Source organism: Cynocephalus volans, chromosome 4 (genome assembly GCF_027409185.1).
Source record: "Cynocephalus volans isolate mCynVol1 chromosome 4, mCynVol1.pri, whole genome shotgun sequence".
Taxonomy (NCBI): domain Eukaryota; kingdom Metazoa; phylum Chordata; class Mammalia; order Dermoptera; family Cynocephalidae; genus Cynocephalus; species Cynocephalus volans.
Window position 1 is genome coordinate 42,158,112 of NC_084463.1, and position 23,295 is coordinate 42,181,406.

Genomic DNA, 23,295 nt, shown 5'->3' on the forward strand with positions numbered 1-23,295 from the left:
AGCCCTGTGGGAGGCCGGGCACCAGCTGGGCACAGGATGCTACTTACCCACCTCCCATATGAGGGCTGCTGTGAGGTTTACAATCCATAAAGTGTGTGAAAATAAGCAAGTAGGTAGGTGAGATATTTAAAGACCAGCTGCAGTTAAATGTGCCATCTTCCACTTTCAGAGGCGACACCCCCACCTGATGCCCTCCAAAACACCAGCGTGTACATTGTATATGAAGACTTTTTAGCCACATGTCTGTGTCCCTTGAGTTCATGGTGGAAGGTCTAGCCTCAGACTCAGTAGTAGAATTAAGCCACATGTATGGGAAAAGAAACCAAGGACAAGAGGTACATACTGATACCAATCAATACCTCTATGGGCATTTAATTCCAGAAAGTTGGCACAAGCCAAGCCCATGCCAGGTGTTAAGAATGAGTTCCAGTCGTTGCCTGGGCCATGCTGGGGGTGATGGATTCCAGCCCCTGAACAAGCCCATGAAGTGGAGGGACCCCTACAGGATCCCAGCTGGCTTAGGTGATGTGTGGGTGCAGCTGTTGATGGGGACAAAGGCACAGGGTCTAGGCAGCACCTGTCAGTGCTCAGGGTGTTTAGTTGCCGCCACTATGACAAAGCACTTGGAAGAGCACTTCCTGTGTGTCAGAAACATCAGCTTTCAGATAAGAGCAATCCTCTGGGGACTTCGTGGCCAAGAACACTCCAATTTAGGCACCTGGTGCCAATTTACTAATTGAAGTCACATCAATTTCCTCTGAGGGGCAAAGAAATCTGGACACTAACAGACCTGCTCCCCTTGGAATCACCCTCAACCCTTGACAAATCTGAAATAGTCTTTTAGGTTAACTTATAAATAACCCTTTCCCACAGTACTTTCTAAGGAGAAGCAAACAAAAAGTAATTTGCCAAAGAGGAAATAACTTAATAAAATTTGAGCAGTAGACATAAAAGTAACTATTTCCAGAAACATCTTTCTATATATATATCACTATTTTTTGTATGTGCTAGAAATTAATCCATGTTTCAGAGTGAGCTCAGAAGGAAGAAAGTCACTTATTGACATCTGCTTACTCCAGGGCTGAGACTAAAACACGAGTTCCATTTAGAGAGAAGAATATGACAGGAGCAGATACAAAGCACTGCCTTTCCTCTCCACTGACCCTGAGCAGTTGATCAACCCACTGATCTGAGGCCATGACAGGCTGATTGTGAGCTGTGGGCCTTTTCCTTCATATACAACTTTTCAGAGATAATTTATGCTACAAACAAGGGGCACTCCTAGTGTCACACTCCTCTACCCTACAGGATGAATTATTCTGCTAAACATGGCTTCATCTGTATTTCACAATTCTGTTCCCAGAGACTCATGGTTGGATATGACAGATCTACCTTGCGACAACTCAGCAGGACTCCATGTCAGGGGGAGAAAAGGGGTGGGTATCAGATGTTCCTCATCACCACCCAGAAAGTTGGTGCTTACCTGGTCCCTCAAAGGGCAAGAGTGAGGATGGAATAGGGTCCTTAGCACCCAGTGGGATGAGGTAGAGGTTCTTGATGTGCCTGGTCTTATTAGGTACAACACCAAAACGGCCACGACTGCTCAAGTAGGAGTAGAGAGAAACGTAGGCAACCTCTTCTTCCTCTGTCAGGGGGTGAAAGCGGATCAGACAGAGCTCCTACAATGCAAACAGAGGACAGGGGAAAGCCTTCACCTGTGGCCATGTGAGGAAAGCATCTGCTTTAAAATTTGTACCCAAACCTCAAAAGTACAGCCTGAAATGGGAGATTTTAGCAATTCTGATTTTGACTTTCATAGCCTTATTGTCCAACATTTGAAACAATGAGATAATGAAGTAGTAAAAGAAACTCACAATCAAGCATCCGACTTCCCGACTCAAATCTTGGTTTCAGCAGGAGACCCTTTAAAATGATTTCCACTCACAGCCTCGATTTCAGAGAACTGTCCTGTGAGAGGCACAGGCCATGTAATGTGTAGGGTTAGCTGCGTCTGGAGCAACGTGTAAGCTTTCCCGCATGCACAGCGGCTGTGGGCACGGTGAGCAGCTGCACGATCTGCAGCCATTCCCTGTGTGTCTCCACATGGGAGGGTTAAACTAGGCACAGGGTCTAAACCCTTTTCGGAATCTGATGGAAAACTGCACATACAGACACACGCAGCTGTAGCTAAACCTCAGGGGTTCCCAGAAAACCAAAACCCATTTAAGAGCCCAGGCTCGGTGCCTTTTGCCAGATCACCTCCAAATTCCCATTGTACTCCTTCAATCATAAAAAAATAAAAATGAAAATGAGGAAATAAAGTTTTTACATTTTTTTACTAAAATGCAATCATATGATTACAGTAAATGAAAAAAAACCCTTCTATCACCGTATTTCTCAAACACACCATCACACAGGAATGTAACTATATAAACTTATTTTAACATTCACCTGAAAGTTTCTAGTAAGTTGCAGGCTGACATTTCAAGTGTTAACCATCAAAATGAAAGGTTAAAAAAGATGTTTAAATAAGCTCTATGTTCCACTGTTGCAGAGACTATACTATAAGCGGATACCTTAGACACAGAAGACTTGAGTTCACCAACATAATCCCAAACCATCTTCGGTGCGATCCTCCCACCGATGTGAATTGTGTTGGGCAAGTCCTAAATAAAAAGTACTTTGAGTAAATCACCTGTGAAACTCTAGTGTTCAAAAAGAGACTAATGCAGTAACATGAAGGCATCAAACAACCCAAAATTCAAGAAAACAATTCCAAGGAAAATGGTGATAACTGTATTAAATAATGACTGGTGAACTACCATCCAGGATAACGAGCTCCCAAACCCAAAGGTGGTGTAATAACCTTCTGACGAACAGGATTGTTTAGAAACTGCTGCCCAACCTTTTTACGTTATCTTTTGTGAACACACACACACACACACACACACACATACAGTAATGATTCAGTTATTAACAGGATAACTGACTTGCCACTCCTTCCCAAGGTCATAAATTCTAGTGCCATCTTTTTTAACTTTGAAAATTGAAAGACCTATCAGGGGGTTACACCTGCCACCCACACTATGCAGGTTACAGACGCCTGGCCATGCTGGTGGCTGGGCACACACGTGTGGTAAATGCCCTTGCTAAACAGATCACTGCTAAACAGATCACTGGGCTGCCCAACTGCTCAGTCAAATTTCTGCTCTGTGCAAACTGCATGACCTGCTGACCCACTGTGGCAACCATTATCTTGCCTTTGGAGGTACTTAAGTACCCAGGGAGCCAGCGTAAGAGTGGCACATGTCTGCCTTTAGTAGAGGAACTCCTGAGAAAGACACATACACACAAGCACACACACATATACTTTTGGTACAAACCTCACTGAGATAATCAAAACAGCCAGAGACAGGATATGCCTTAGTGACAAATTTTGCTACACTTTTCATGTTAATAAATCCTTTCCAAATGGTGCTGAGTTGAGATAAAAAGTGGGTCGCATCTCCTTCTGGAGAGGAACGTGACTCTGAGACACTGTAAAACAAAACCATGAAAAATAAGGAAATCTCTCTTGTACAATGAGAATTTCAAAAGAATGAAGAGCATGTGTTTAAAAGTAAAAGTGAATTCCTACAAGTTTTGGTAGCTTACTTTTGCCAATAAATGCTTTAATCATAATGATATAAATAGACATTTTGGTAAGAGAAGAACAAACTGAATTGTATTTCTGAGTCAAACTCAGAGTTGAAATCACCAATTGCCTTTCCGTTCATTAGTTCAAAAGAAAACTTCATTGGCTCTTTCAGATTATATCTGAAATACACACCTGATATTCTGTGATGGAACTGACAAGTGTCCTGGGTCAGGGGATGAGGACGGCTTAGCCAGTATGAACCTGGGCACCGCCAAAGAAGTCAAAGCAGGCATCAGTGTGTCTTGTTTGGTTTCTACCACATGGGCACTGTCTGGCTGGGCTGGTATGGAGGCTGTCACTGTGCACGATCCACTTGGAGCAGTCCTGGAGTCCCAGCTAGACATAGTGACAGTGGTGACCACTGCATCCCCACGGCCTTCCACTGGGGAGAGCTCAAGAATGACATCTCCTGGGGGCCCAGGGAAATACTTTCCCTCCAGGTTTGAATGAGAAGCACTTTCCAGGTCTGGCTCAGAAGCATTTCTGGGCAGAGTTCCTGGTATTCCTTCATCAGCTGAGTTAGGAACTGGATCAGATGGAGAGCTGACACACTTGGATTTTAAGTCTTCTTTCTTAGCAGAAGCCAACAATTTCTGTTTTTTCACAGGTGGCTCATCTTCTGATGAGGAAATCTGACCTGAGGTAGATGAGGAAAGACATGGTGAGAAATCTGACACACCCGAGAGCACAGCGTGCTCATGAGCAAGTAATTGCTTACGAGAACCCAAAAGCAACAATGCAAAGAGAGGAGCTAACTTCATGAACTCCAGTAATCCATTCTACCCCCCTCCCTTTTTTTTTTTTGGTTTAACATCGCATTTGGAAGGATTAGTGATTTTAAGCAAAATCCAGTTTAATGGGATCCCAAAATTATGCTCACCTGTACAGATTTTACAATTTAGATTAAAAAGATGCGCCTCATGCTGGCTTGTTGTGTCTTTCAACAAACTGCTACGGACGTCCAGAAGGGGCTGGGGGCTTTTTTCAGGGACAGCTTGTACTGATTCTTGCTGTTCCTCAAAGAAAAAAAAAAGGTAGGTCATTTATTTTCCAATGCCATTTCCAAATTAACAGCACACATGAAAAAAGGTGGATGTGATTAAGAACCACTACAAGAAAAAAAAGGACCACTGGATACAAGTATTTGAGAAGTAATGAAACTATATATATTTGTTATAAGCTCAGTGTCCTGCCCAATAATTTAAGACACCTAAAAACATTTTGAATGGAGAAATTTTACTCTATCTTTTCTGAACCCTGAAAATACCAAATGCTCACACCTAAGTCTGACATGGGTGTAGAATCTTTTTTACTGGGAATGGTTTCCTGTTTTTAATGTCAGTCTTTCTGCCTTCATGGCACAATTTAGTTCTGGATTCTATCACCTAAAATAAAAAAGTCAAAAATCAAGCCCTCCACCTTGTTTTCCAGGAGGAAAGCATATCACTCCTGCAAACAGTGTATTATTTGACTTCTGGTAAAGTTAAGTCTCTGGTATCTGAAGCAGCCATTCTAAGTCAGTACTCACAGATGTCATCAGTTTCTCTTTCCCCCGGGAAATTTCCTTAGATCCAAGTTCTTCTGGCTTCATTCTCACAAGTTTTGCCAAAGAGATTTCTCCACGCAAAACACGACGGAAGAGTCCCTATAAAGAAACATCATTCATTCATTCATGCATTCATTCAAACAATATCTGTGTGTGTTAATGTGGAGGCTACAGAAACAACAAAGCAGCACAAGAAGCTCTGCCTGGAGGTTCAAGGACCACTGGACAAAAACCAAAGCTTTCCGTGCAGGGCTGCACTGCACAGAGCCCTGCAGAGGCGCGACCTCACCTGCCTCCCAAAGCAGTCCCTTGAGAGCACGCGCCAGGCCGCCCAGCTGAGAGCAAATGGAGGCACAGAAAACATGTGTTTCAAAGTCAAGCAAGGCCCATGTTGCACTGATTCTTCTTTAAAAAATAAAAAGTCACCTCCGCAGGAAAAACAAAATCATGTACACAATTTGGAATACAGGTCAGAAATATACAGTATTAGGAATACAGACAGGAAGAAATGACTTGTGCTGGGGGGCTGTTAACCACGCTGAGATGCAGAGTATCTGTCCCTGGTTCTACTGCACAGCTAAGAGCTCAGAGAGTGACACACAGGACCAGAAGACTGGGAGCCCTGGAGGCAGGAGGCAAGAGACTGTACCAGACAAGCAGCTCAGCCTTCTCAGATTTCAGTTCCATTTTCATCGCAGGAGAACAACCCCCACTCCACGGCTGCTATGAGGACTGAGCTGCCCTGCAGCACCCGTCGAAATGATGAGAACTGGAGGGGCTGTTCCTTATTATTACTGTGAAGTAGCCCAAATTGTCGGGCTCACTCAAGTGATGAGAGAAAAGAAAATAAGGCAGAAAAGGCTGTCTGTAGCCAGAATATGGACACACTCATATTCTAGATTAAAGAATCTGTACTTTACTTTAGAGCAAATGAAGGGATGGGCATGTGATTTGGCACTGTAATGTTTATGAGAGGCCAACCTGGTGAAATAAAAGATGAAATTCAGCCACTGAGATCACTGACAAGAGTCCACTTAAGGTAGGGAACAGAAAGATCCTCAAATAACACCAAGTACATGGGGGCATACAGAAGTGTCACAGAGAATAAAAATAGTTTTTAACTTTCATGGAAATAATATAAATGTTGCAAATGCTCTTTGATGTATGACTCTGAAACTCAGCTAATAGAAAACACACACCAAGTTTCCTTCTGCGTCAGGAATACTGCAGTACATAGAGATCACACACACCTGATTTTTAGGATCCTTGAGGTTGAACAGGAGGCGGCGGTATTTCCTCATGTAGCGAATATCTGTAACTTGAAACAAGTTAAACATTTCCTTCTCCAGATGAAGGGCGATATTTCCTACTTCTTTCTCTGTCATGATTAAGTCATCACTGTCACTGACTCTGAATGGAATGAAAAAGAAACTACATAAAACCCTTGAATTTGGATACATTACATTTTTGAAACAGTGGGGCAATCTCAAAATGATCACGCCATACATGGAAGAGCTTCCACAGATAAAAGCCAAGGACAACAGCCCACCTTTTCCATAAAATCTCTTTCAAGGAGCATCTTATATTCTGCCGAATTTGTGAACTGGGCTGTGACTGGGCAGGGCTCCAGGTCCCGAGGTGTCCTGGGACTGGAGAGGCCACAGGAAGAGAAGTTGTTACCGGCTTCCCAATGGCTCCAACCAAAGCAGCAGATCCAGGGAACTGTCTGGAAACCACCGTCTTCCTGACAGCAGAAGTGCCACCTGATGGGGTGCCCGAGAGCCATGGCTTTTGGGAGATGGTGCCCTTGAAGCTACAGGGTGCCTTTTTAATGGCCGGTTTGGCTGCTGCCACATTAGGAAATGGAGGAGACTTCTTTGGAGCGACATGTCTTGGTGATGGTCGTTTGCCCACCAAGCAGCCCGGGCAGGCTTTTCTGTTTGAGGCCGAGGTCACCACTGCCTTCTCCTCTGCTCTTCCATCTGCCTTCCTGGCTGCAAGAGAGAGCGCAGGTGTGCAGGTGACACAGGAGAACAGGCTTCAAAGCACGCCCACCCTTAACTAGCAAGAGCTTACTAGGCATTACTGAATAGGATACAGCTAGAAAAAAGGATTTTTAAAATCTTAAAATTCAGAAAAGAAGCATAATTAAGGGCTGTCAGCAGTATTTATGATAGTGACTATGGGTTATTTCAGATAGAAAAATGCTTTATTATTTTATTATATTAAAGCTTTTATTTTGACCAAAAAACTCCATAATCAAAGACCCAATTTACTCCTCAGTTGAGCTTTAAAACTAAAGGACAAACTTCATTTTACCAAAAAAACAAACAAAAATGCCCTATGTAGGTTTGGGATAGCACTACAGAATTCAAGTGCAATTTTTTTATAAACTTGAGTTTCAAAACTCTTTTCAGGAAGGGTAAACAGACGAGTGCTCCTTACATGCACATTCAACCCCGAGTGGAACTCTGTGGCAACCACATCTGAGCAGGGGGGGGGGGTTTCACATGCCACATTGTCCTACTAGACGAGTCACTTGTAGGTGATGCCATTAATGAAATATGGAAAGGTGAGAGGAATTTGCAAGATGGGGAAAGTCAATCATGTTTCCATACTAAGAATTGGCAACCAACAATATAATAATGTTGCTGTTTAAATGTCCCCCTTTAACGCCCTCTAGTCATTATTCAATTAATGTGGTAAACAGTAAATTAGTGCTTTTAATTAAAACAAGGATTATAGTCAAAAGCTCAAAAAAAAACCCTCAAAAGCCCCCAACATGCACAAAAACCTTTACATGCCAGGAAAGAACCCATTGCATTATAATCCTATATAGTCCACCAGAACTCAAAGATCAGCACTGCAACCCCTCAGCTAGGCAGGGGCTCTGGTGCAGACGCCATGTCACTGGATGATGCTTGTTTGGCAACAGTACATGAAAAAATGCTCAGCATCACTAGTCATCAGAGAAATTCAAATCAAAACCACACTCCACTTAGACTGACCATTATTAAAAAGACCATTAACAACAATTGCTACTGAGGATATGGGGAAAGGAGAACTCTGCTACAATGTTGGTGGGGCTGTAAATTAGCACAGCCACTATGGAAAACAGCAAAGAAGCTTCCTCAAATACAGACAGCACTACCATATGATCCAGCAATCCCACTACTGTATATATATCCAAAGAAATGGAAATCACTTCAAAGGGTTACCTGCACTCCCACATTCACTGCAGCTCTATTTACAATAGCCAAAATATAGAACCAACCTCCGTGCCCATCAACAGATGACTGGATAAGGAAAATGTGATATATGTACACAATGGAATACTACACAGCTATAAAAAATGAATGAAATTCTGCCATTTGTAACAACCTGGATGAGTCTGGAGAAAATTATGTTGTGTGAAATAAGCCAGACAAGGATAGATAAATACCACATGCTCTCACTTATAACTAGGTGCTAAGAAAGAAAGAAACACAGAAGCAAAGTAACAAAGAAACAGAAAAGACTACAATTCCTTGAACTTTCAGAAGGACAGAAGAAACCAATGGTTATTAGAGATGGGGGGACGGAGGGAGGGAGGGAGTTTGGGGCATGATGGGTCAGGTAAAGGGCATAAAGAAAAATCATGATTTGTAATAATGAATATGCTAATAACAATATTTTTAAAAGTAAGACACTTTAAATACAAAAAGAATGTCATTATTGGCTTTCAAGAAAATTCCAGCTATGTGGATTACATTAAAAACCAGCTGTCAAGCTAAATCCTTTATCAGAACAAATTTTGGTATTTCTTCAAATTGGGAGGAGAATGCTGGTTTAGATGTACAATGTCTGGTTACTCCCAGCCTCATTTATTTGTCACTGACAACTCTGGGAGAGACAGAGAAAATGGCTTATGCAACTTGTAAAAAAAACACAGACACACCCTCCACCACCAGCTTTAAATTTCTACAAAACGATCTTGGGATCTGGTATTCTACCATATGTTTGTTTTATTAAAGGAAATTTGCTCATGATTTCAATGCAATGTGCTTCTGGAGCCAATGCCAGAATTTATCCTTGAGGACACATGTTCTCCTGGATCCATTTCACACTGTGCCTTGCCACCTGTGTGGCACACACACATGAGCGGGAGGACAAGGCTTTCAGATGGGGAACTCACACAAGCAATTATCTGGGTTTACGTCTGCAGGCTATTTAGGTTTTCCTTTTCAACTCCCACAGCTAGAATTAAACTGCAGAAATCTGTTTTCTCCTTAAAATCTGTTCACATCCCAAATGTTTTAAGTTACTTAACAAGACTTTAGGGAGTCCAATATACTGGGAATTGTGTCTGTAAATATAAAGACCAGGCACTTCCATTTCAAAATTGTAATAAAGCACAAATGAAAAGAATTTTTAGCCCACTTCGTGCCTTGAGTAATGGGGGTAAACAGTGGAAACAAAGAGAGGCAATATGGAAGCAAACAGATATAAAAACACAAGAGAAACACCATTTTCTTGGGGAGAACTAAAAAGCAAACTGTGTCTGTAAACTAAGGAAATTATACAGAAATCCACCCCCCCAAAATTTACAAAAATTGTATGTTAATCGCATCACCTTGAGAATGTGAAGGATACTTTAACAGGCAGGGCACCTCCTTAAGCAGGAGCAGAGAGCTTCCTGCACAGCAAGGCCCAGTTCACTGAGCAGCTATACCTGTGCCCACACATCGAGGGCAGCACCAGCCATGTGGGAGCAGAGGATGTTGTCAAGGCCACCTCCACAAGCAGCAGCAATGCTCAGCTCTACACCACAGGACTTCTCACAATGTACACAGTCACACAGACTGGAAATGGACCCGATATCAGCCTCAGGACCCCCGCCCCCTGAAAGCATTTCTGCAGCCAGTCAGGGAGACAAGGGTCTTCATGGGGTGCAGTTATGATGGGCTGTGTGCATGCTGCCCCCTCTCACTATACCTGTCAGGACTCAGAGGATGTGCCCTGCTACCAAAAAGTCAGAGATGTTTGGTGGGAGAGAGAGGCAGAGGCACATTGAACTTGAATTATTTTACCCATGACCCTACTCTCCTCCCAATCATCATTTGGAAAAATGACATTTCTGGGGAAACAGAAAATGATCAGAAGCAAGTAGCTAAAATGTATGTCCCTTATAAATTTTAGATATCAATCAATTTCAATTTTGAGATGTAGAGATGTGCTGGGAAGGTTAATTAGCCATATCAGTGTCAGTGAAAAGCTGATGGAAGAAGTGGGAAAGGCCAAAGGAGAAAACCTATGAGTACAGAAATTACCCTCTCTGATCTGGACTTCCATCCATCCCTGTCCCCCCTCAAAAGGTGAGTGAAGTAGGAGATTACTTCCCCATCTTTTCCTCTCTCCAATGTGCACAGTCTCAGCAACCCCCACACTTGGAGTCTTGCGGTCTGCTCTCCAATTCTGGTCAATACAGAGAAAAACTAACTGAACTGAAATTAATCATCCAAATTATCTCTTCTGTGGTTATTTATACCCCCCAGTTTTTCTTTCCTTTACTGTTAAGTGCATATAATCAATTTAATTAAAGCATTTTAGCAGAATATTAAAAAGTGACTGCTCCAATCCCTTTAACAGATATGGGATACCTATTTTAACATCTGTTCATTGGCTCTAAAAGTGCTGTTTTGCACAGGTGCTATAATTGGATGAACATATGAGACATGCTATTTGCTGGCTTGAAATTCTCAGCTCAAACAAGCTAAGGTGTATGGAGATTCATTATAACACAGTAACAGGTTAACTCAATTGGGATTCCATTTCTTAGGTTTGGGCTGCTTACATAACCAAAAGGAATTACTTTTTTATATAAATATATAGACCACAATAGATTTAGCACCAACCTACACAAGTACCGCCCCGCCAAGTGATGTGTTCAAAGGACAATAAAAGAGAAAACACAGAACACATTTATAATCCTGAAATCTAGGGCTATTTAATCTTTTTGGTATTTATTTTATAAGGTACAAAATGCACTATGAACACCATAAATGAGAACTGATTTGACCATAGTTTTATGATAGAATAAAATGTATCGGATGGATTGAATTTAAATTTTTAATTTAACGGTGCAGCATTAGTCTGAGAAACAAGATGCATGATCGAATCAACAAGCTGCATGATCTTATCGGGTTTAATGGATCTATTTGGAATGTCCTCATTACATTAATTTGAAATGTATGCCAGGGTATGACCTTTAATAGTCTGATCTTTAATAATAGCTTAAGAGATGAGCCAGGAAACCAGTCACACTTAGAATTCTCAGCACTTTCTCCTTAGTGAGGACACCCTGAGGTTCCACATGGGCAAGCACACCCCTCACTCACTGTGGGATCTACAGAGCAGCAGTAAATGCCCTTCAAAATTCAAATGCATGTTATCTGCATGTGTCGTATATGAGTAGGACATGAAAAAACTCCCACCTGTCCAGTCAGAGATAAACTTAACTCCTGAAAAGCGTACCTAAGTTGAATACCAGATGCAACACTAATTTGCAGAGGTTCACAGAACATATAAAAAAAAGTGCTGATTTTATGTGCTGAGATTGGATCATGTGGGAAAACTTAAGTTTTATATGGGCTGTAAGAAGACTAACCGATGTTTGGACAATGAGGACTTTTAAATGCTGGGCAGTCTATCTATTCAGATTTTGCTGAAGACAATACAAATGCTTATCAGAGCCTGATTAGGAAAACAGCTTTAAAAACTTAATCATCAAGGTGAAACATTTACTAATGAGGTTTGTACACCTTTTTGGAAAACACGGACTGGAAGTCCCAAGAGATTAGAGATAGATCCTCAGTGTCAGGAGGCATCTTGCACATGGGCATTCCCTTCCAGCACTGATAGTGCAGCCAGTGTTTATGATCAGAATTAAAACACAACTGCAACCCCCAGTCCTGGACAGGCTCAGGAAACGGCTATCTGGATAGAGTGGGAGGGGTCCAGGAGGCCAGCCCCCAGGTGATACATACGTTTGCACAACAGTGATGACGAGACAGTGGAAGTCTTTTCCAGCTTTACTGCACTGTAATTCTGGTTGCTTGCCCAGGACGGCATGCTGCTTTCACAAGTAGTCTCCTTCCCGAGGGATTTGCTCCTAGAAAAAGCCACCACCGCCTTCTTCACTGTGCCTTCTTTTTTTTCTGGAGCTGGTCTCTTGTGCAGAGAAGAGCTTTTAATGCCTCCCTGGATAATAAGTAAAACCCCAATTATTAAGAAGGCCAGAAAGTACACCTCCACTTCATTTCACTGAGAAAGAAAGGTCATAATCCTATACCTTCTTTGGATCATCTACCCTGAGTCTGCACACCACATTTGCCTAGCAGCAGTCTGGCTACCTTTGCACATTGAGCTAACCCTTAGCACTCCCACCTCTTATTCAGGATTCCAACTTTTTGAGTGACAAGAAGATCCCTGACACAGGACCCCCTGTAACCTTGCTGAGATATGGGAGCAGTGACACAGGTTGCACGAAGAGCACAAATGATGTTTCTTTATCCTCTGCCAGGCCCAGGGCATGCTTGCTACAGCCATTTTCCTCCTGGGTGCAGCAGGAACCACTTCTTTGTCAGTTCTATGATTCAAAACTACCAACTTTAAAAATTAAGTCACCTAAAAGTAAAATAAGCATTTGAAAATAATCAAGAAAACTCTCCAAACAGTGTTAGTTACACTTTGCTTGTCATAAATGTAACATCAACCGAAGCCCCAGGACAGGCCTGAGAGAAGAACCTGTGATTTCCAGCCATCCCTGAATTCTCCCCAAATTCCACAGAGTACCAAAGCAGGACAACCTTGGCAGGAGCCAAGGGCAGCCTCATCCACCTGGAAGCAGGCAAGAAGCAGAGCATACCTGGAGTCCAAGGCAGGACCTGAGGGCAGCATCTCCTGCCTGGAAGCAGACACGGAGCACACTAAAACACCCCTTCCACATGGGTGGGCCACCACAGCCACTACCACAGCCATGGCTGCTGCAAAAGCAGCTCAAGACCACCACAGTAGCACAGCTGTCACGCAGACAGCCTACCAGATACCTGATTGCATTGACACAAGGAAAGCCACCAGTGGAGTGTGGAAAAAGAAGAGTACATCCTTCTCTGCAAAGCCCACTCCAGAGTAACAGAAGAAGCAGCAACTATTCTCTAACTGATGACCAGACATAAATAGAGATACTAGAAATATGAAAATCCAAGAAAATATGACACCACCAAAAGAATACAGTAACTCAGAAATACCAGACTCTATATAGCAAGAAACCCTTGCAAGGACGTAAAGGGTATTATGAGCAACAATCTTAAAGGAACTCACTGAGATAAGAGAAGACTCAGACAACATAAAGAAATGAGAAAAAAAATCTATGATATAAGGGAGGAAATTTACAAAGAGATTAATATCTTATAAAAGAATGATCAGAACTCATGGAATTGAAAGATTCACTCAATGAAATAACACAATGAATAGCTTTAAGCAGCAGGATAGAACGAGCAGAAGAAATGATTTCTTATCTTGAAGATGGGCTTTTAAAAAATTACCCAGGCAGGAAAAAAAAAAAAAGAAAGAAAGAAAAGAAAAAAAAAAAAACCTTTAAAAAAGGAAGAAAATCTAAGAGAACTACAAGGCAACCTTAGGCACACAAAAATTCAAATCATGGGTGTTCCAGAAGAGGAGAAATGAAAAGGCATGGAAAACCTATCCAATGAAATAATAATGGAAAACTTCCCAGGAACAGGGAGAGACATGGACCTCCAGACCCAGGAAGCTCAAAGATCCCCAAACAGATTCACCCCAATAATCCTCTCCAAGACACACAGTAAGTAGTCAAACTGGCAAAGCTCAAAGACAAAGAGAATATTTTAAAAGAAGCAAGAGAAAAGCATCAAGTCACCTATAAGGGAGCCCTTATCAGACTAACAGCAAACATTTCAACAGTAACTCTGCAGGACAGAAGGAAATGGGATGACTGACATACTGAAAATACTAAAAGAAATAAACTGCCAGAGAAGCACACCATATCCAGCAAGGCTATATCTCAGAAATGAGAGAGAAATAGTGTATTTTCCAGACAAAAACTGTGGGAGTTTACCACCATGTCACCAGCCCTGTAAGAAATCCTCAAGGGAGTCCTACACCAGCAATTCAAAAAAATGGTAATCACCCATCTTACTAGCCATAGTTCTGTTCAAACTGCTTCTTACACAATTCAGTCTTGGTAGGTGATGTGTTTCTAGAAATTTATTCATTTCATCTAGATGATCTAATTTGTTGACCAACAATTATTCACAGTATTCTCTTATAACCCTTTTGATTTCTGTAAATTTCATTGTAATGACCCCTCTTTCATTTCTGATTTTAGTTATTTGAGTTTTCTGTTTTCTTAGTCCACCTAGACAAATGTTTGCCAATTTTATGGATCTCATCAAACTACCAACATTTAGTTTCATTGATTTACCCTACATTTTTTTCTATTTTGTTTCATTTTCTATACTCTAATTTTTATTATTTACATTCTTTGCTTGGTCGGGCTTAGTTTGCTATTCATTTTCTAGTTTCCTGAGGTACAAAGGTGATTGCTGATTTGAGATCTTTCTTTTTTACTAATATATGTATTTATATTAAATAAATATATCTTTTAGCAAAAAATAAAACATAAGAAGTAAATAAATAAAAACAGGTAAGCTATGGAGACAGTAAAAAGATCAGAGGTTATGGAGGAGGAATGGATGAATAGGCAGAGAGTATTTCAAGGCAATGAAATTCTGTGACAGTATCATGGAAGACATACATCATTAAACATCTATCCAAACCCACACAATACACAAAAATGTGTGAACTCTAATGTAAACTGTGGTCTTTGGATGACGATGATGTATAAATCCATTTCATTAATTGTAACAAATGTACCACTTTTTTGGGCAATGTTGCTAATGGGACAGGCTACACATGTGTGGGTCAGGGGTATACATGGGAAATCTCTGTACTTCCTGCTCAATATTGCTGTGAACCTAAAACTGCTCTAAAAAGTAAAGTCTATTAAAAATAAATGAATAAAAATAATAAACAAACAATCTTGTGAGTGAGGTCTCAAATGAAGAACACAGACTTGTCCAGAGCTCACCTCCCTCCCAACTGCCCTGTGTGTCTACTCTCTATACAAACTCCGTCGGGTGACTACCAACTCTTTTATTCAAGACTGCTGCCAGTGTCCTGAAGATTTATGTTCTCCATGCAGCAGTGAGTTACCTGCTTTTGCTTTACTGCATTTATATGACTGAATTTCAGCTAATGGGTTATGAAAAAAAAATAGGTGGAAAAGGTGGAAGACAAAGGTAAAGGTGATACTATCTGCAGTACATCTGTACCTGCTTTCCCTTACATTATACAAATAAATAAAAAAACAAGTCTCAGGGGGAAACACTGTTACACAAATTTTGCTCCAATTGTTCAATGGCTGGTCTTAGTCAGCTTACCTGAACACTATACTGTGCAAGACGGAGCTTCTCTGGCTTCATCTTGATCTTCTCCTTAGGTTTTGGCTTCTGTTCTTTGCCTGAACTTAAGCATTTCATAGTAGCTGCAGCATGTTTAAGAATGCGGTCCTTGCTGCAGTAGGCCAGGTTGGGCTGCACCACATTGGAGCGCCCAGGTCTGGTACACCTGGAGGTGCCTGGAGCCTCTACCACCTGCAGAGCAAAACAGGGAGCTTCAGACAGTGTGCTTGCCAATTTCTGCAGTTAAAATGCTGTGTAAAATCACTATGTGTAGTACCAAGCTCACTGTTTTTAATTAAGAGATGTCAATAATATTTTTAATATGAAAAAAATCCTACCTTTACTTATTCAAACTACACGAGTGTATTTCCCCGAGGCAAGGTATTCACATTTTAACTGTCCTTCAAACCATCTGTGGTGGGCAGAACTCTAAGGTGACCCTTAGGACACCTGCCGCTGGTACATATGCTCTGTATAATTCCCTCCATCTTGAGCATGAGCAAGTTCCATGCACATGATGAGATTTCATACCCACAATCAGGTTCTTTTATAGGGCAAACGTGCAGTAATTGCACAGGTAAGCAAGGTCCCTAATGAGATGACCAGAAAGGACCCTTAAGAGAGAAACTGGCCTTTCCTAAAGAGAGGAGACTCCATTGCTGATTGTGAAATAAGCTACCCTGCTTTGGGAAGGCCAACCAAGTTTAGGATCTGAGTACAGCTGCTAGACAAAATATGGGACACACAACTAAATCTGGATTTCAGATAAACAAACATGTTCTAAGCTAAGTTTGTGGTAGTGTGGTATACAGTAACAAAAACCTAATACAGCACAAGATGTACACTTGGTTGCTTCTGTTTTGATGGTCAAGACTAAAATACACATGAAGGCATCCCTGAAATGTACTTAAGTGAAAACTTATTTCTCAAATTAAATAATTAACATAGTTATTTTTCTTCCACAGAATCTGTTTTACTTAGAATAAAGTTTTATATAAGCTTAAGTAAAACACATTGATGATAAAGATGAAATGGAGAAATTTTCCTATTCATTTTTCTTAATGACTGTGTTATTAACAGTAGTGTCATATTTCCATTTAGTCACTCTTAATACTTTCATGGCACATTTATTTAAGTGGCTCATGGCACATTTATTTAAATGGCTAACAGTGCAAGAGTGTTCATAAGGCAGAGATGCTTTGAGACACAGCAACCTCAAAGCCTCCTGTTTGGTTGGCCCCAGTTAGAGGACAAGCTGCCAGGGTAGGGGTGGGACAGGGACTCAGGAAGGCCCAGAGTGAAACATGCTCTGAGTCACACCCCCTCATGGGAACTGGAATGGAGATTATGAGCATGTGACATTTCTCCTCAACAGCAGAAGCTGACATATATGGAAAAAATGATGAAGAATCACAGTCCCAGAGGGACATAAAAATCAGGTGGGAAGGAGAGTCAAGGAAATAGCCACAAGGCAGAGAAATGACACACTGAGCCAAGAATAGTGAGGGTCAGACTGATGCAGGCACCAAGACCACTCAGGGCTTCCCACACCAAGATGGCAAAAGAACCACAAGGCAGCTCGAGATGGTGTGTGTGGGTATACAGGAGGGCACACGCATTTCAGCAATTCAAAAACAATTCTGCTGATACACATAAAATACGTAAGTAACATCAAGAACATGGAAATAAAAGTGATTGTTAAGAATTAAGTCCACAACAGCAGATGAGGTAGGTACAGATGCTTGTCCAGATGGAGTGGGCAGGAGATGGGGGCAGAGCTCAGGAAGCCCCACCCAGATGCAGCACCTGTCTTGGTAGAAATTAGCTTATTTCAAGACAGAAACTTTCCCAACCTTGATATTTCTACCAATAGCAAGTCTGGAACCCATAAGTTCATTCCCTTAATGTTTACCTCAGTAGGCAAAATACTCACAGGCTGGCAAAGCTTGAGTTTTTTCTTGCCACTTGGATTTGCAGCTTTCTCAACTCTCCTCTTTATCTTTCGGTCTTCACTAGATTTTTGCTCCACTTTTCCTGTACTTGTAAACTCTGTGTCATCAGCATCTCCAGGTCTAAATTTAGTTTCCTGATGATCTGTGGTTTCTGCCTTAGTCTCATCCTGCCCTTGCAGAACCGTGCAGTTTGGGCAGATATAATCTTCCCTGTTCCTTTCCAAAAGCCTTCCTCGAGCCTGAGAAGCACCCCCAGAATTGCCACGAAACCGTTCTTCACATCGGTCACAGCAACTCATAAACCTGAAATCATAAAACAGTGATATTAGGAATGGGACGTGAGGGACAAACACTTTTTGACAAATTAAGAAGTCCAATAGGTTTTAACATTCTATTGCTTAGAAAATGCAAATATACATAAAAGTACAGAGAATGGAACAAAGAACACATATGTCCCTCTCTTGATTTTACTAACATTCAACTAAATTTGTTTATCCTTTTTTGGCTGGAGTGAGCTATAGGCTTTCCAGGCATTGTACCCTAACTACCTTCAGTATATGTCTCCTCAAAACAGCAGTGATGCCTTTCTTCCAACAGAGATTCCTTAACACAACAAGCCAACAGAGATTCCTTAACACCAAAGTCTAGCGAAGACTCTGAGCTGCCCCCATGTCCACACTGGGGTTCCACCAGTCGGCACCTGGCCCTCTGCTGTCTCCCAAGGAACAGTCTAGGGGAGCACTCTCTGACAGATTACTGAGACCATGTGTGGTCTACTCGGCAGCCACTGGCTGCACATGGCTGGGTGGGGGCAGGAAGCTTCTCACCTCCTCCCATGCTCACCACTTTGACTGTAAACAGCCACATGTCCGGTGGCTACCACAGGGGAGGGGTGGCTCTAGGCAGGCCTTTCATTCCTTTTTTGATAATGATGTCTTCATCTTTTTTGAATAAACAAATTATTCATCCAGCCTAGCTTTGTAACATTTAAAATCAAAACGAATATAAACACTATTTTCATCACCCGGATTTCTTTTAAAGCTGGGGCAGCCCATCCCTGTCCTCCCATGACCCACCTGTTGTTACGAGGCTGGAGACACATGCGGTCCAGGGTGTTGGGGTCGTGCAGCTCACATTCAGGCTTAGGCTTGCCCGAGTCCCTGCTCTCTTCACCTTTCACTTGCTGAGCTGCTGCCCTCTCCCGCTGACTCTCTTGGTCATCGGTCACTGCCTGGGACACAACCCTCTGGACAGTCTCTGGCTCTTGCTTGCTGGGCAGAGCATTCTCGACAGTAGTTCCTGCCTCGACATGCACAGTTTCTGTGGGATTCTCCTCCCGACGCTTCTTTCTCAGGTGATTCTGGATGCCTTTCAGGGGCCTGTCAGGTGGCTCTTGCTCTCGCTTTCCCCAAAGGCGATTCTGAAGCTCCTTCAAAGTCAGGCCATCACTGTCATTGTCGGAGGTGTCCTCCTTCTCCTTGCTTCCTCTGGCCTTTCCAGAAGAGGCCGCTCGCTCCTGTACACTCAAGGAACCAGAGTGGGGGCCACTTTTCATCTCAGAGGTACTTCCTATCCTCTCTTCCAAGGCAGTTTCAACATCTGGGACTGGACAAGACATTGGCTCACTGGAATCTTCAAAGGAGACATGAGCGTTCTTCCTTCCTCGGCGCTGAACTATTGTAAGGGATTCCTCCACTGGCTCGGTGCACTGTGGCCATGTCCCACTGCGTCCCAAGGCCAGGCTGTGCTGCTGTGGGGGCTGCTGCCCCTGTGAGCCTGCCTCCACATCTCCCACACTCTCTCGCTTAGCAACAGTTGTTCTTCCGAATCCCTGGGTTTTGATGAAGGCTCTCCTTGTGGGTTTGATCATCTCAGGTGCCTTCTCACTGCTCAGGTCACCTTTACCTTCCATACCTAATGAGAAAATGTAATCACATCATGACCAGCAAGCCACTGAGCAAAAAGATGACACAACCTCAACCACACACAAGAGGGAGCACAACCTGCCTAAATGTAAATAAGAACAGGATGAAATGGAACAATCCTCTACCTACAAGATGTGGGACTGTGCATGAAGTAAGCCCTGTTGACCAGTGTTTCATGAAGTGTGGCACGTGAAGTGTGGCACATAAGATGATTTCAGGAGACTCATTAAGGAAACTTTAATAGTTACATATGTAATGTTTGGTAGGAAAAAACTGTCAGCAAGTCAAATGTGTCCTGCTGCCATTTACCTGCTAAGGACAGGGCTTTACAAAACAGGGATCAGGGAACAAAGGAAATAAGCTCCAACACAAGTTTGGTAAAGACGGGATCAGACAGTGAGGTCAACAGACAGCCAGCAAGGGGACTGGCCACATCTAATTGGCTCTGGAGTCCTAGGCTGCAGACCACCCTGCTGGAGATTACATGTAGGGGAGAGGACCAGCTGAGCCCTGGCCTTTAGCTGCCCTGACCCAGGACCAGGAGGGATGCTGCTCTTGGACCCTCTGTACCAGCCTTCCTGCTGGCTGAACTCTGAGTGATCCTCTTGGGTGCCATGTGGGAGAAGCACTGCTTAGATTCTACAATGTTGAGAGAAATGAAACTGGCCTTGTTTTAGTACACTGAGTTTCTGGGATAACTGAGACATTTAGACAATATGAACCTAGGCAATAGCTTTAAGGTATAACACTTTTCTCTATTTTTTTCACTTTCTAATAGGTTCTAGAGGATCATGTTTGTGAAACTTTTGCTCTTGTTTAAAACAACAAAACCTGAAAAACAGTACATACCATGGAGAATTCTTTTCCAAGCTGTCCAGCTTTAATCACATTTAAATGCTAATGACTCTGGTTTCTGCCATGTTCCACCTGAGGGAACAGACAGGTATAAAATGAAAACCTTAAAAACATAAAACACACAACTTAAGATCACTTGCAACCTAAATTTTTCTTTTTGCTTCCATCTAAATGTTGTCACTTCCCATTTTCCTATCCAGCCATAGGTGCTGCCTGACTGCAAACCTGACCCACACACTCCTCAGTCACCCAGAAACTGGTGAGGCATGGACCACACCCCTTCCTTCATGCCCGAACATGGCTAAACTAAACCAGGCACCAACACTGACCCTTCATCAGCATGGAAACCCCAGGCCCCCAGTAGTGTGCAGAGGATCCTCTGTGATGGTGGCAACACAAAGTGGGGCTTACCATGCCAGCTGGGGACACTGGGAAAATCACACTGAGCTGCTCTCATCTAGGAGGCAATGCTGACTTGAAAAGGTCATAGGTTTTAAATGTGAGAAACAACACAAAAAGCAAAGACATGCTCCTTATCAGTACATACATCAGAGCTGTTACTATACTACAGTATACTACATTATACTTGTAATAGATATTATAATACAACACTAAATTACAATTGTTTATTCATTCTTGCTAAATATTTTACTTTTTGTGAAACAGTTTATTTGCTTACACAAATCAGCAAACTTGCAGTAAATTTGATAGACATTTTAAAAGAAAGTCAAGTCCCAATTTTCTTATAACACTTTGAATTTCTACTAAAGATGCAGTCTGACGGGCCTTCACCAAGAAGGGCATGTGGATGCAGTCCCTCTACTGCTGGGACCTGCCTCTGTGGGGAAAGCTTTCTGCAGGAGAAATAAAGGGACGCTGTGAATCAAATTCCTTTTGTTTGTTTCTTGGGTGGCTGGCCGGTAAGGGGATCCAAACCACTGACCTTGGTGTTAGCACGTAAACCTAATTCTTAACAGATGATTTTCAAATGAAAACTTTAGGCAAAAGTTTAGAATATTTCAAATCAACATGAATGTTCCATTATGTCAATCTCCTTACAAATAAATTCTACTTTATTAACAGAAGACACAAACTTATTAAGTTAAAATTTAGTTATTACCATTTAACAGTAGTGATACTTTATGAACCCAACAATGAAAGCTTGGATACTTTTTCTGCTGGAATCCTAAATACAAAGCAAAAAACAAAAAACAAACAAAAAAAAGCCCAAAAACCTAGCTGACAAAATCTCTTGGTTCAAGTAGACAGCCAGGCCTCACAACACCGTTGTTGTTGGTCAATGTTCACAAGTAACAGGATTCATATTTTCAACATTTCACTTTATCTAGAGATACTAAAAGAAAAAAAATAAATTTTTACAGCTGTTAAATAACTGTAACTAAAGCCACATATCAGTAGTTTTAAAATAAAAAGGCACTACACTTTCCAAGTGATCTTATATTTGAATGTAGATTATGTTACCCACAAATACATCTGGGGAGTTAGAAAAAATCACATAACACCCTCTTTAAGGACTTTATCACAGAAAGGCAGATATTACCAGTACACTCAGAGAGAAGGGACTAAGAGAGCCCGGGAAGGAGCGGACAATCTTGGGTTTGCCTGGGGGGGCTGGCAGAGGCACAGAAGATGAAGGCTCAGAGGTCAGCCATCAGGCATCTCCTTCTTTCCAAGTATAAGCCTGCTTCAGAGGTGAACTCAGCTCAACAAAACCCAGCACAGAGCAGAGAAACACAAACAAAAAGTGAAAAGGCTGAATAAAATTGTATATGAATGTAACTATTCAAAAACTCATAATACTGTAGCTATGTCATCATTTTAATCAAAAAACTAAGAAAATCTTTAGAAGACTAATGTTTACAATTACTAAACATCAATGTGGCACAGTTCATCTATGTGTACTTAAATAACATTTCTCCTTCTAGATCCTCTTTCAATAGCCACACCTAAACACTCACTTGAGATGCTTTTATTTCTAGGTAGGACCTGAATATCTACCTTTTTCTAGCACATCTGCCCCAGAGCCCACCCTCCTGAGCAGTGCTTACCACCTCCTACCTTCTCACGTGCTCCAGCTGCACCCTCTAACTGTGGTCTCCCTGGTGACCTCAGAACAGAGAGGAAAACATTCCGCCTCATCCTTTTAAAGAGACGGTGACCATTTAGTGTTCATTGATTAGCCCAATGACATCATCATGGTCACATAATCTCTTTAATGTAGTAAAACTACCCTCAAAATGCCTGCTTCAAGAATTCAGAAACTACCTGGAAATACACTTTTATATTTCACAACACTGAACATTTATAAAAGCAATGTTCTCAGGAATGAAAAACCAGTTTTAAAAATTCAAATTCCATATTAATCTGAAAACATAAACATGTTTATGGATTTAAGTTCTGAATAATCAGAAAAAATATAGTTATTTCTGTTAAGTAGAATGAGATAAAGGACATATTCAGAACAGATCAGATCATTCCATATATGCAAAATTGATATCTTTTTATAATTTCTTCAACACTGGGAATCTAATATAAAATTTCAGTTAGCTTGTGAAATAAAAACATATGTATACCAAGGCAAAAGTAAAACAAAAAATTTTTAAATTTCTAGCACAACTTAGAATGAGTGTATCACTCTACCCACTATCCAGCACATTACATGGGGAACATGGTCAGTCACACCATATTAACACTGTTTTTTCTCAATAGGAAGAGAAAGGTGGGCTTCTCTGAAACTAGGAAAGTAAACTGTAGGGTA

General features: G+C 41.7%; 1 protein-coding gene across 1 annotated transcript; it reads right to left on the bottom strand.

The window, feature by feature from the left end:
- Positions 1 to 1,457: 1,457 nt before the first annotated feature.
- On the bottom strand, positions 1,458 to 19,648 carry LOC134374584 (death-inducer obliterator 1-like). The gene is given in 14 exon segments (XM_063092392.1): positions 1,458 to 1,679; positions 2,577 to 2,666; positions 3,384 to 3,537; positions 3,830 to 4,334; positions 4,578 to 4,713; positions 4,976 to 5,029; positions 5,032 to 5,082; positions 5,226 to 5,342; positions 6,494 to 6,653; positions 6,793 to 7,237; positions 12,269 to 12,482; positions 15,764 to 15,976; positions 17,718 to 18,039; positions 18,813 to 19,648. Coding segments are annotated over 14 exon segments (3,519 nt in total).
- Positions 19,649 to 23,295: the final 3,647 nt, after the last annotated feature.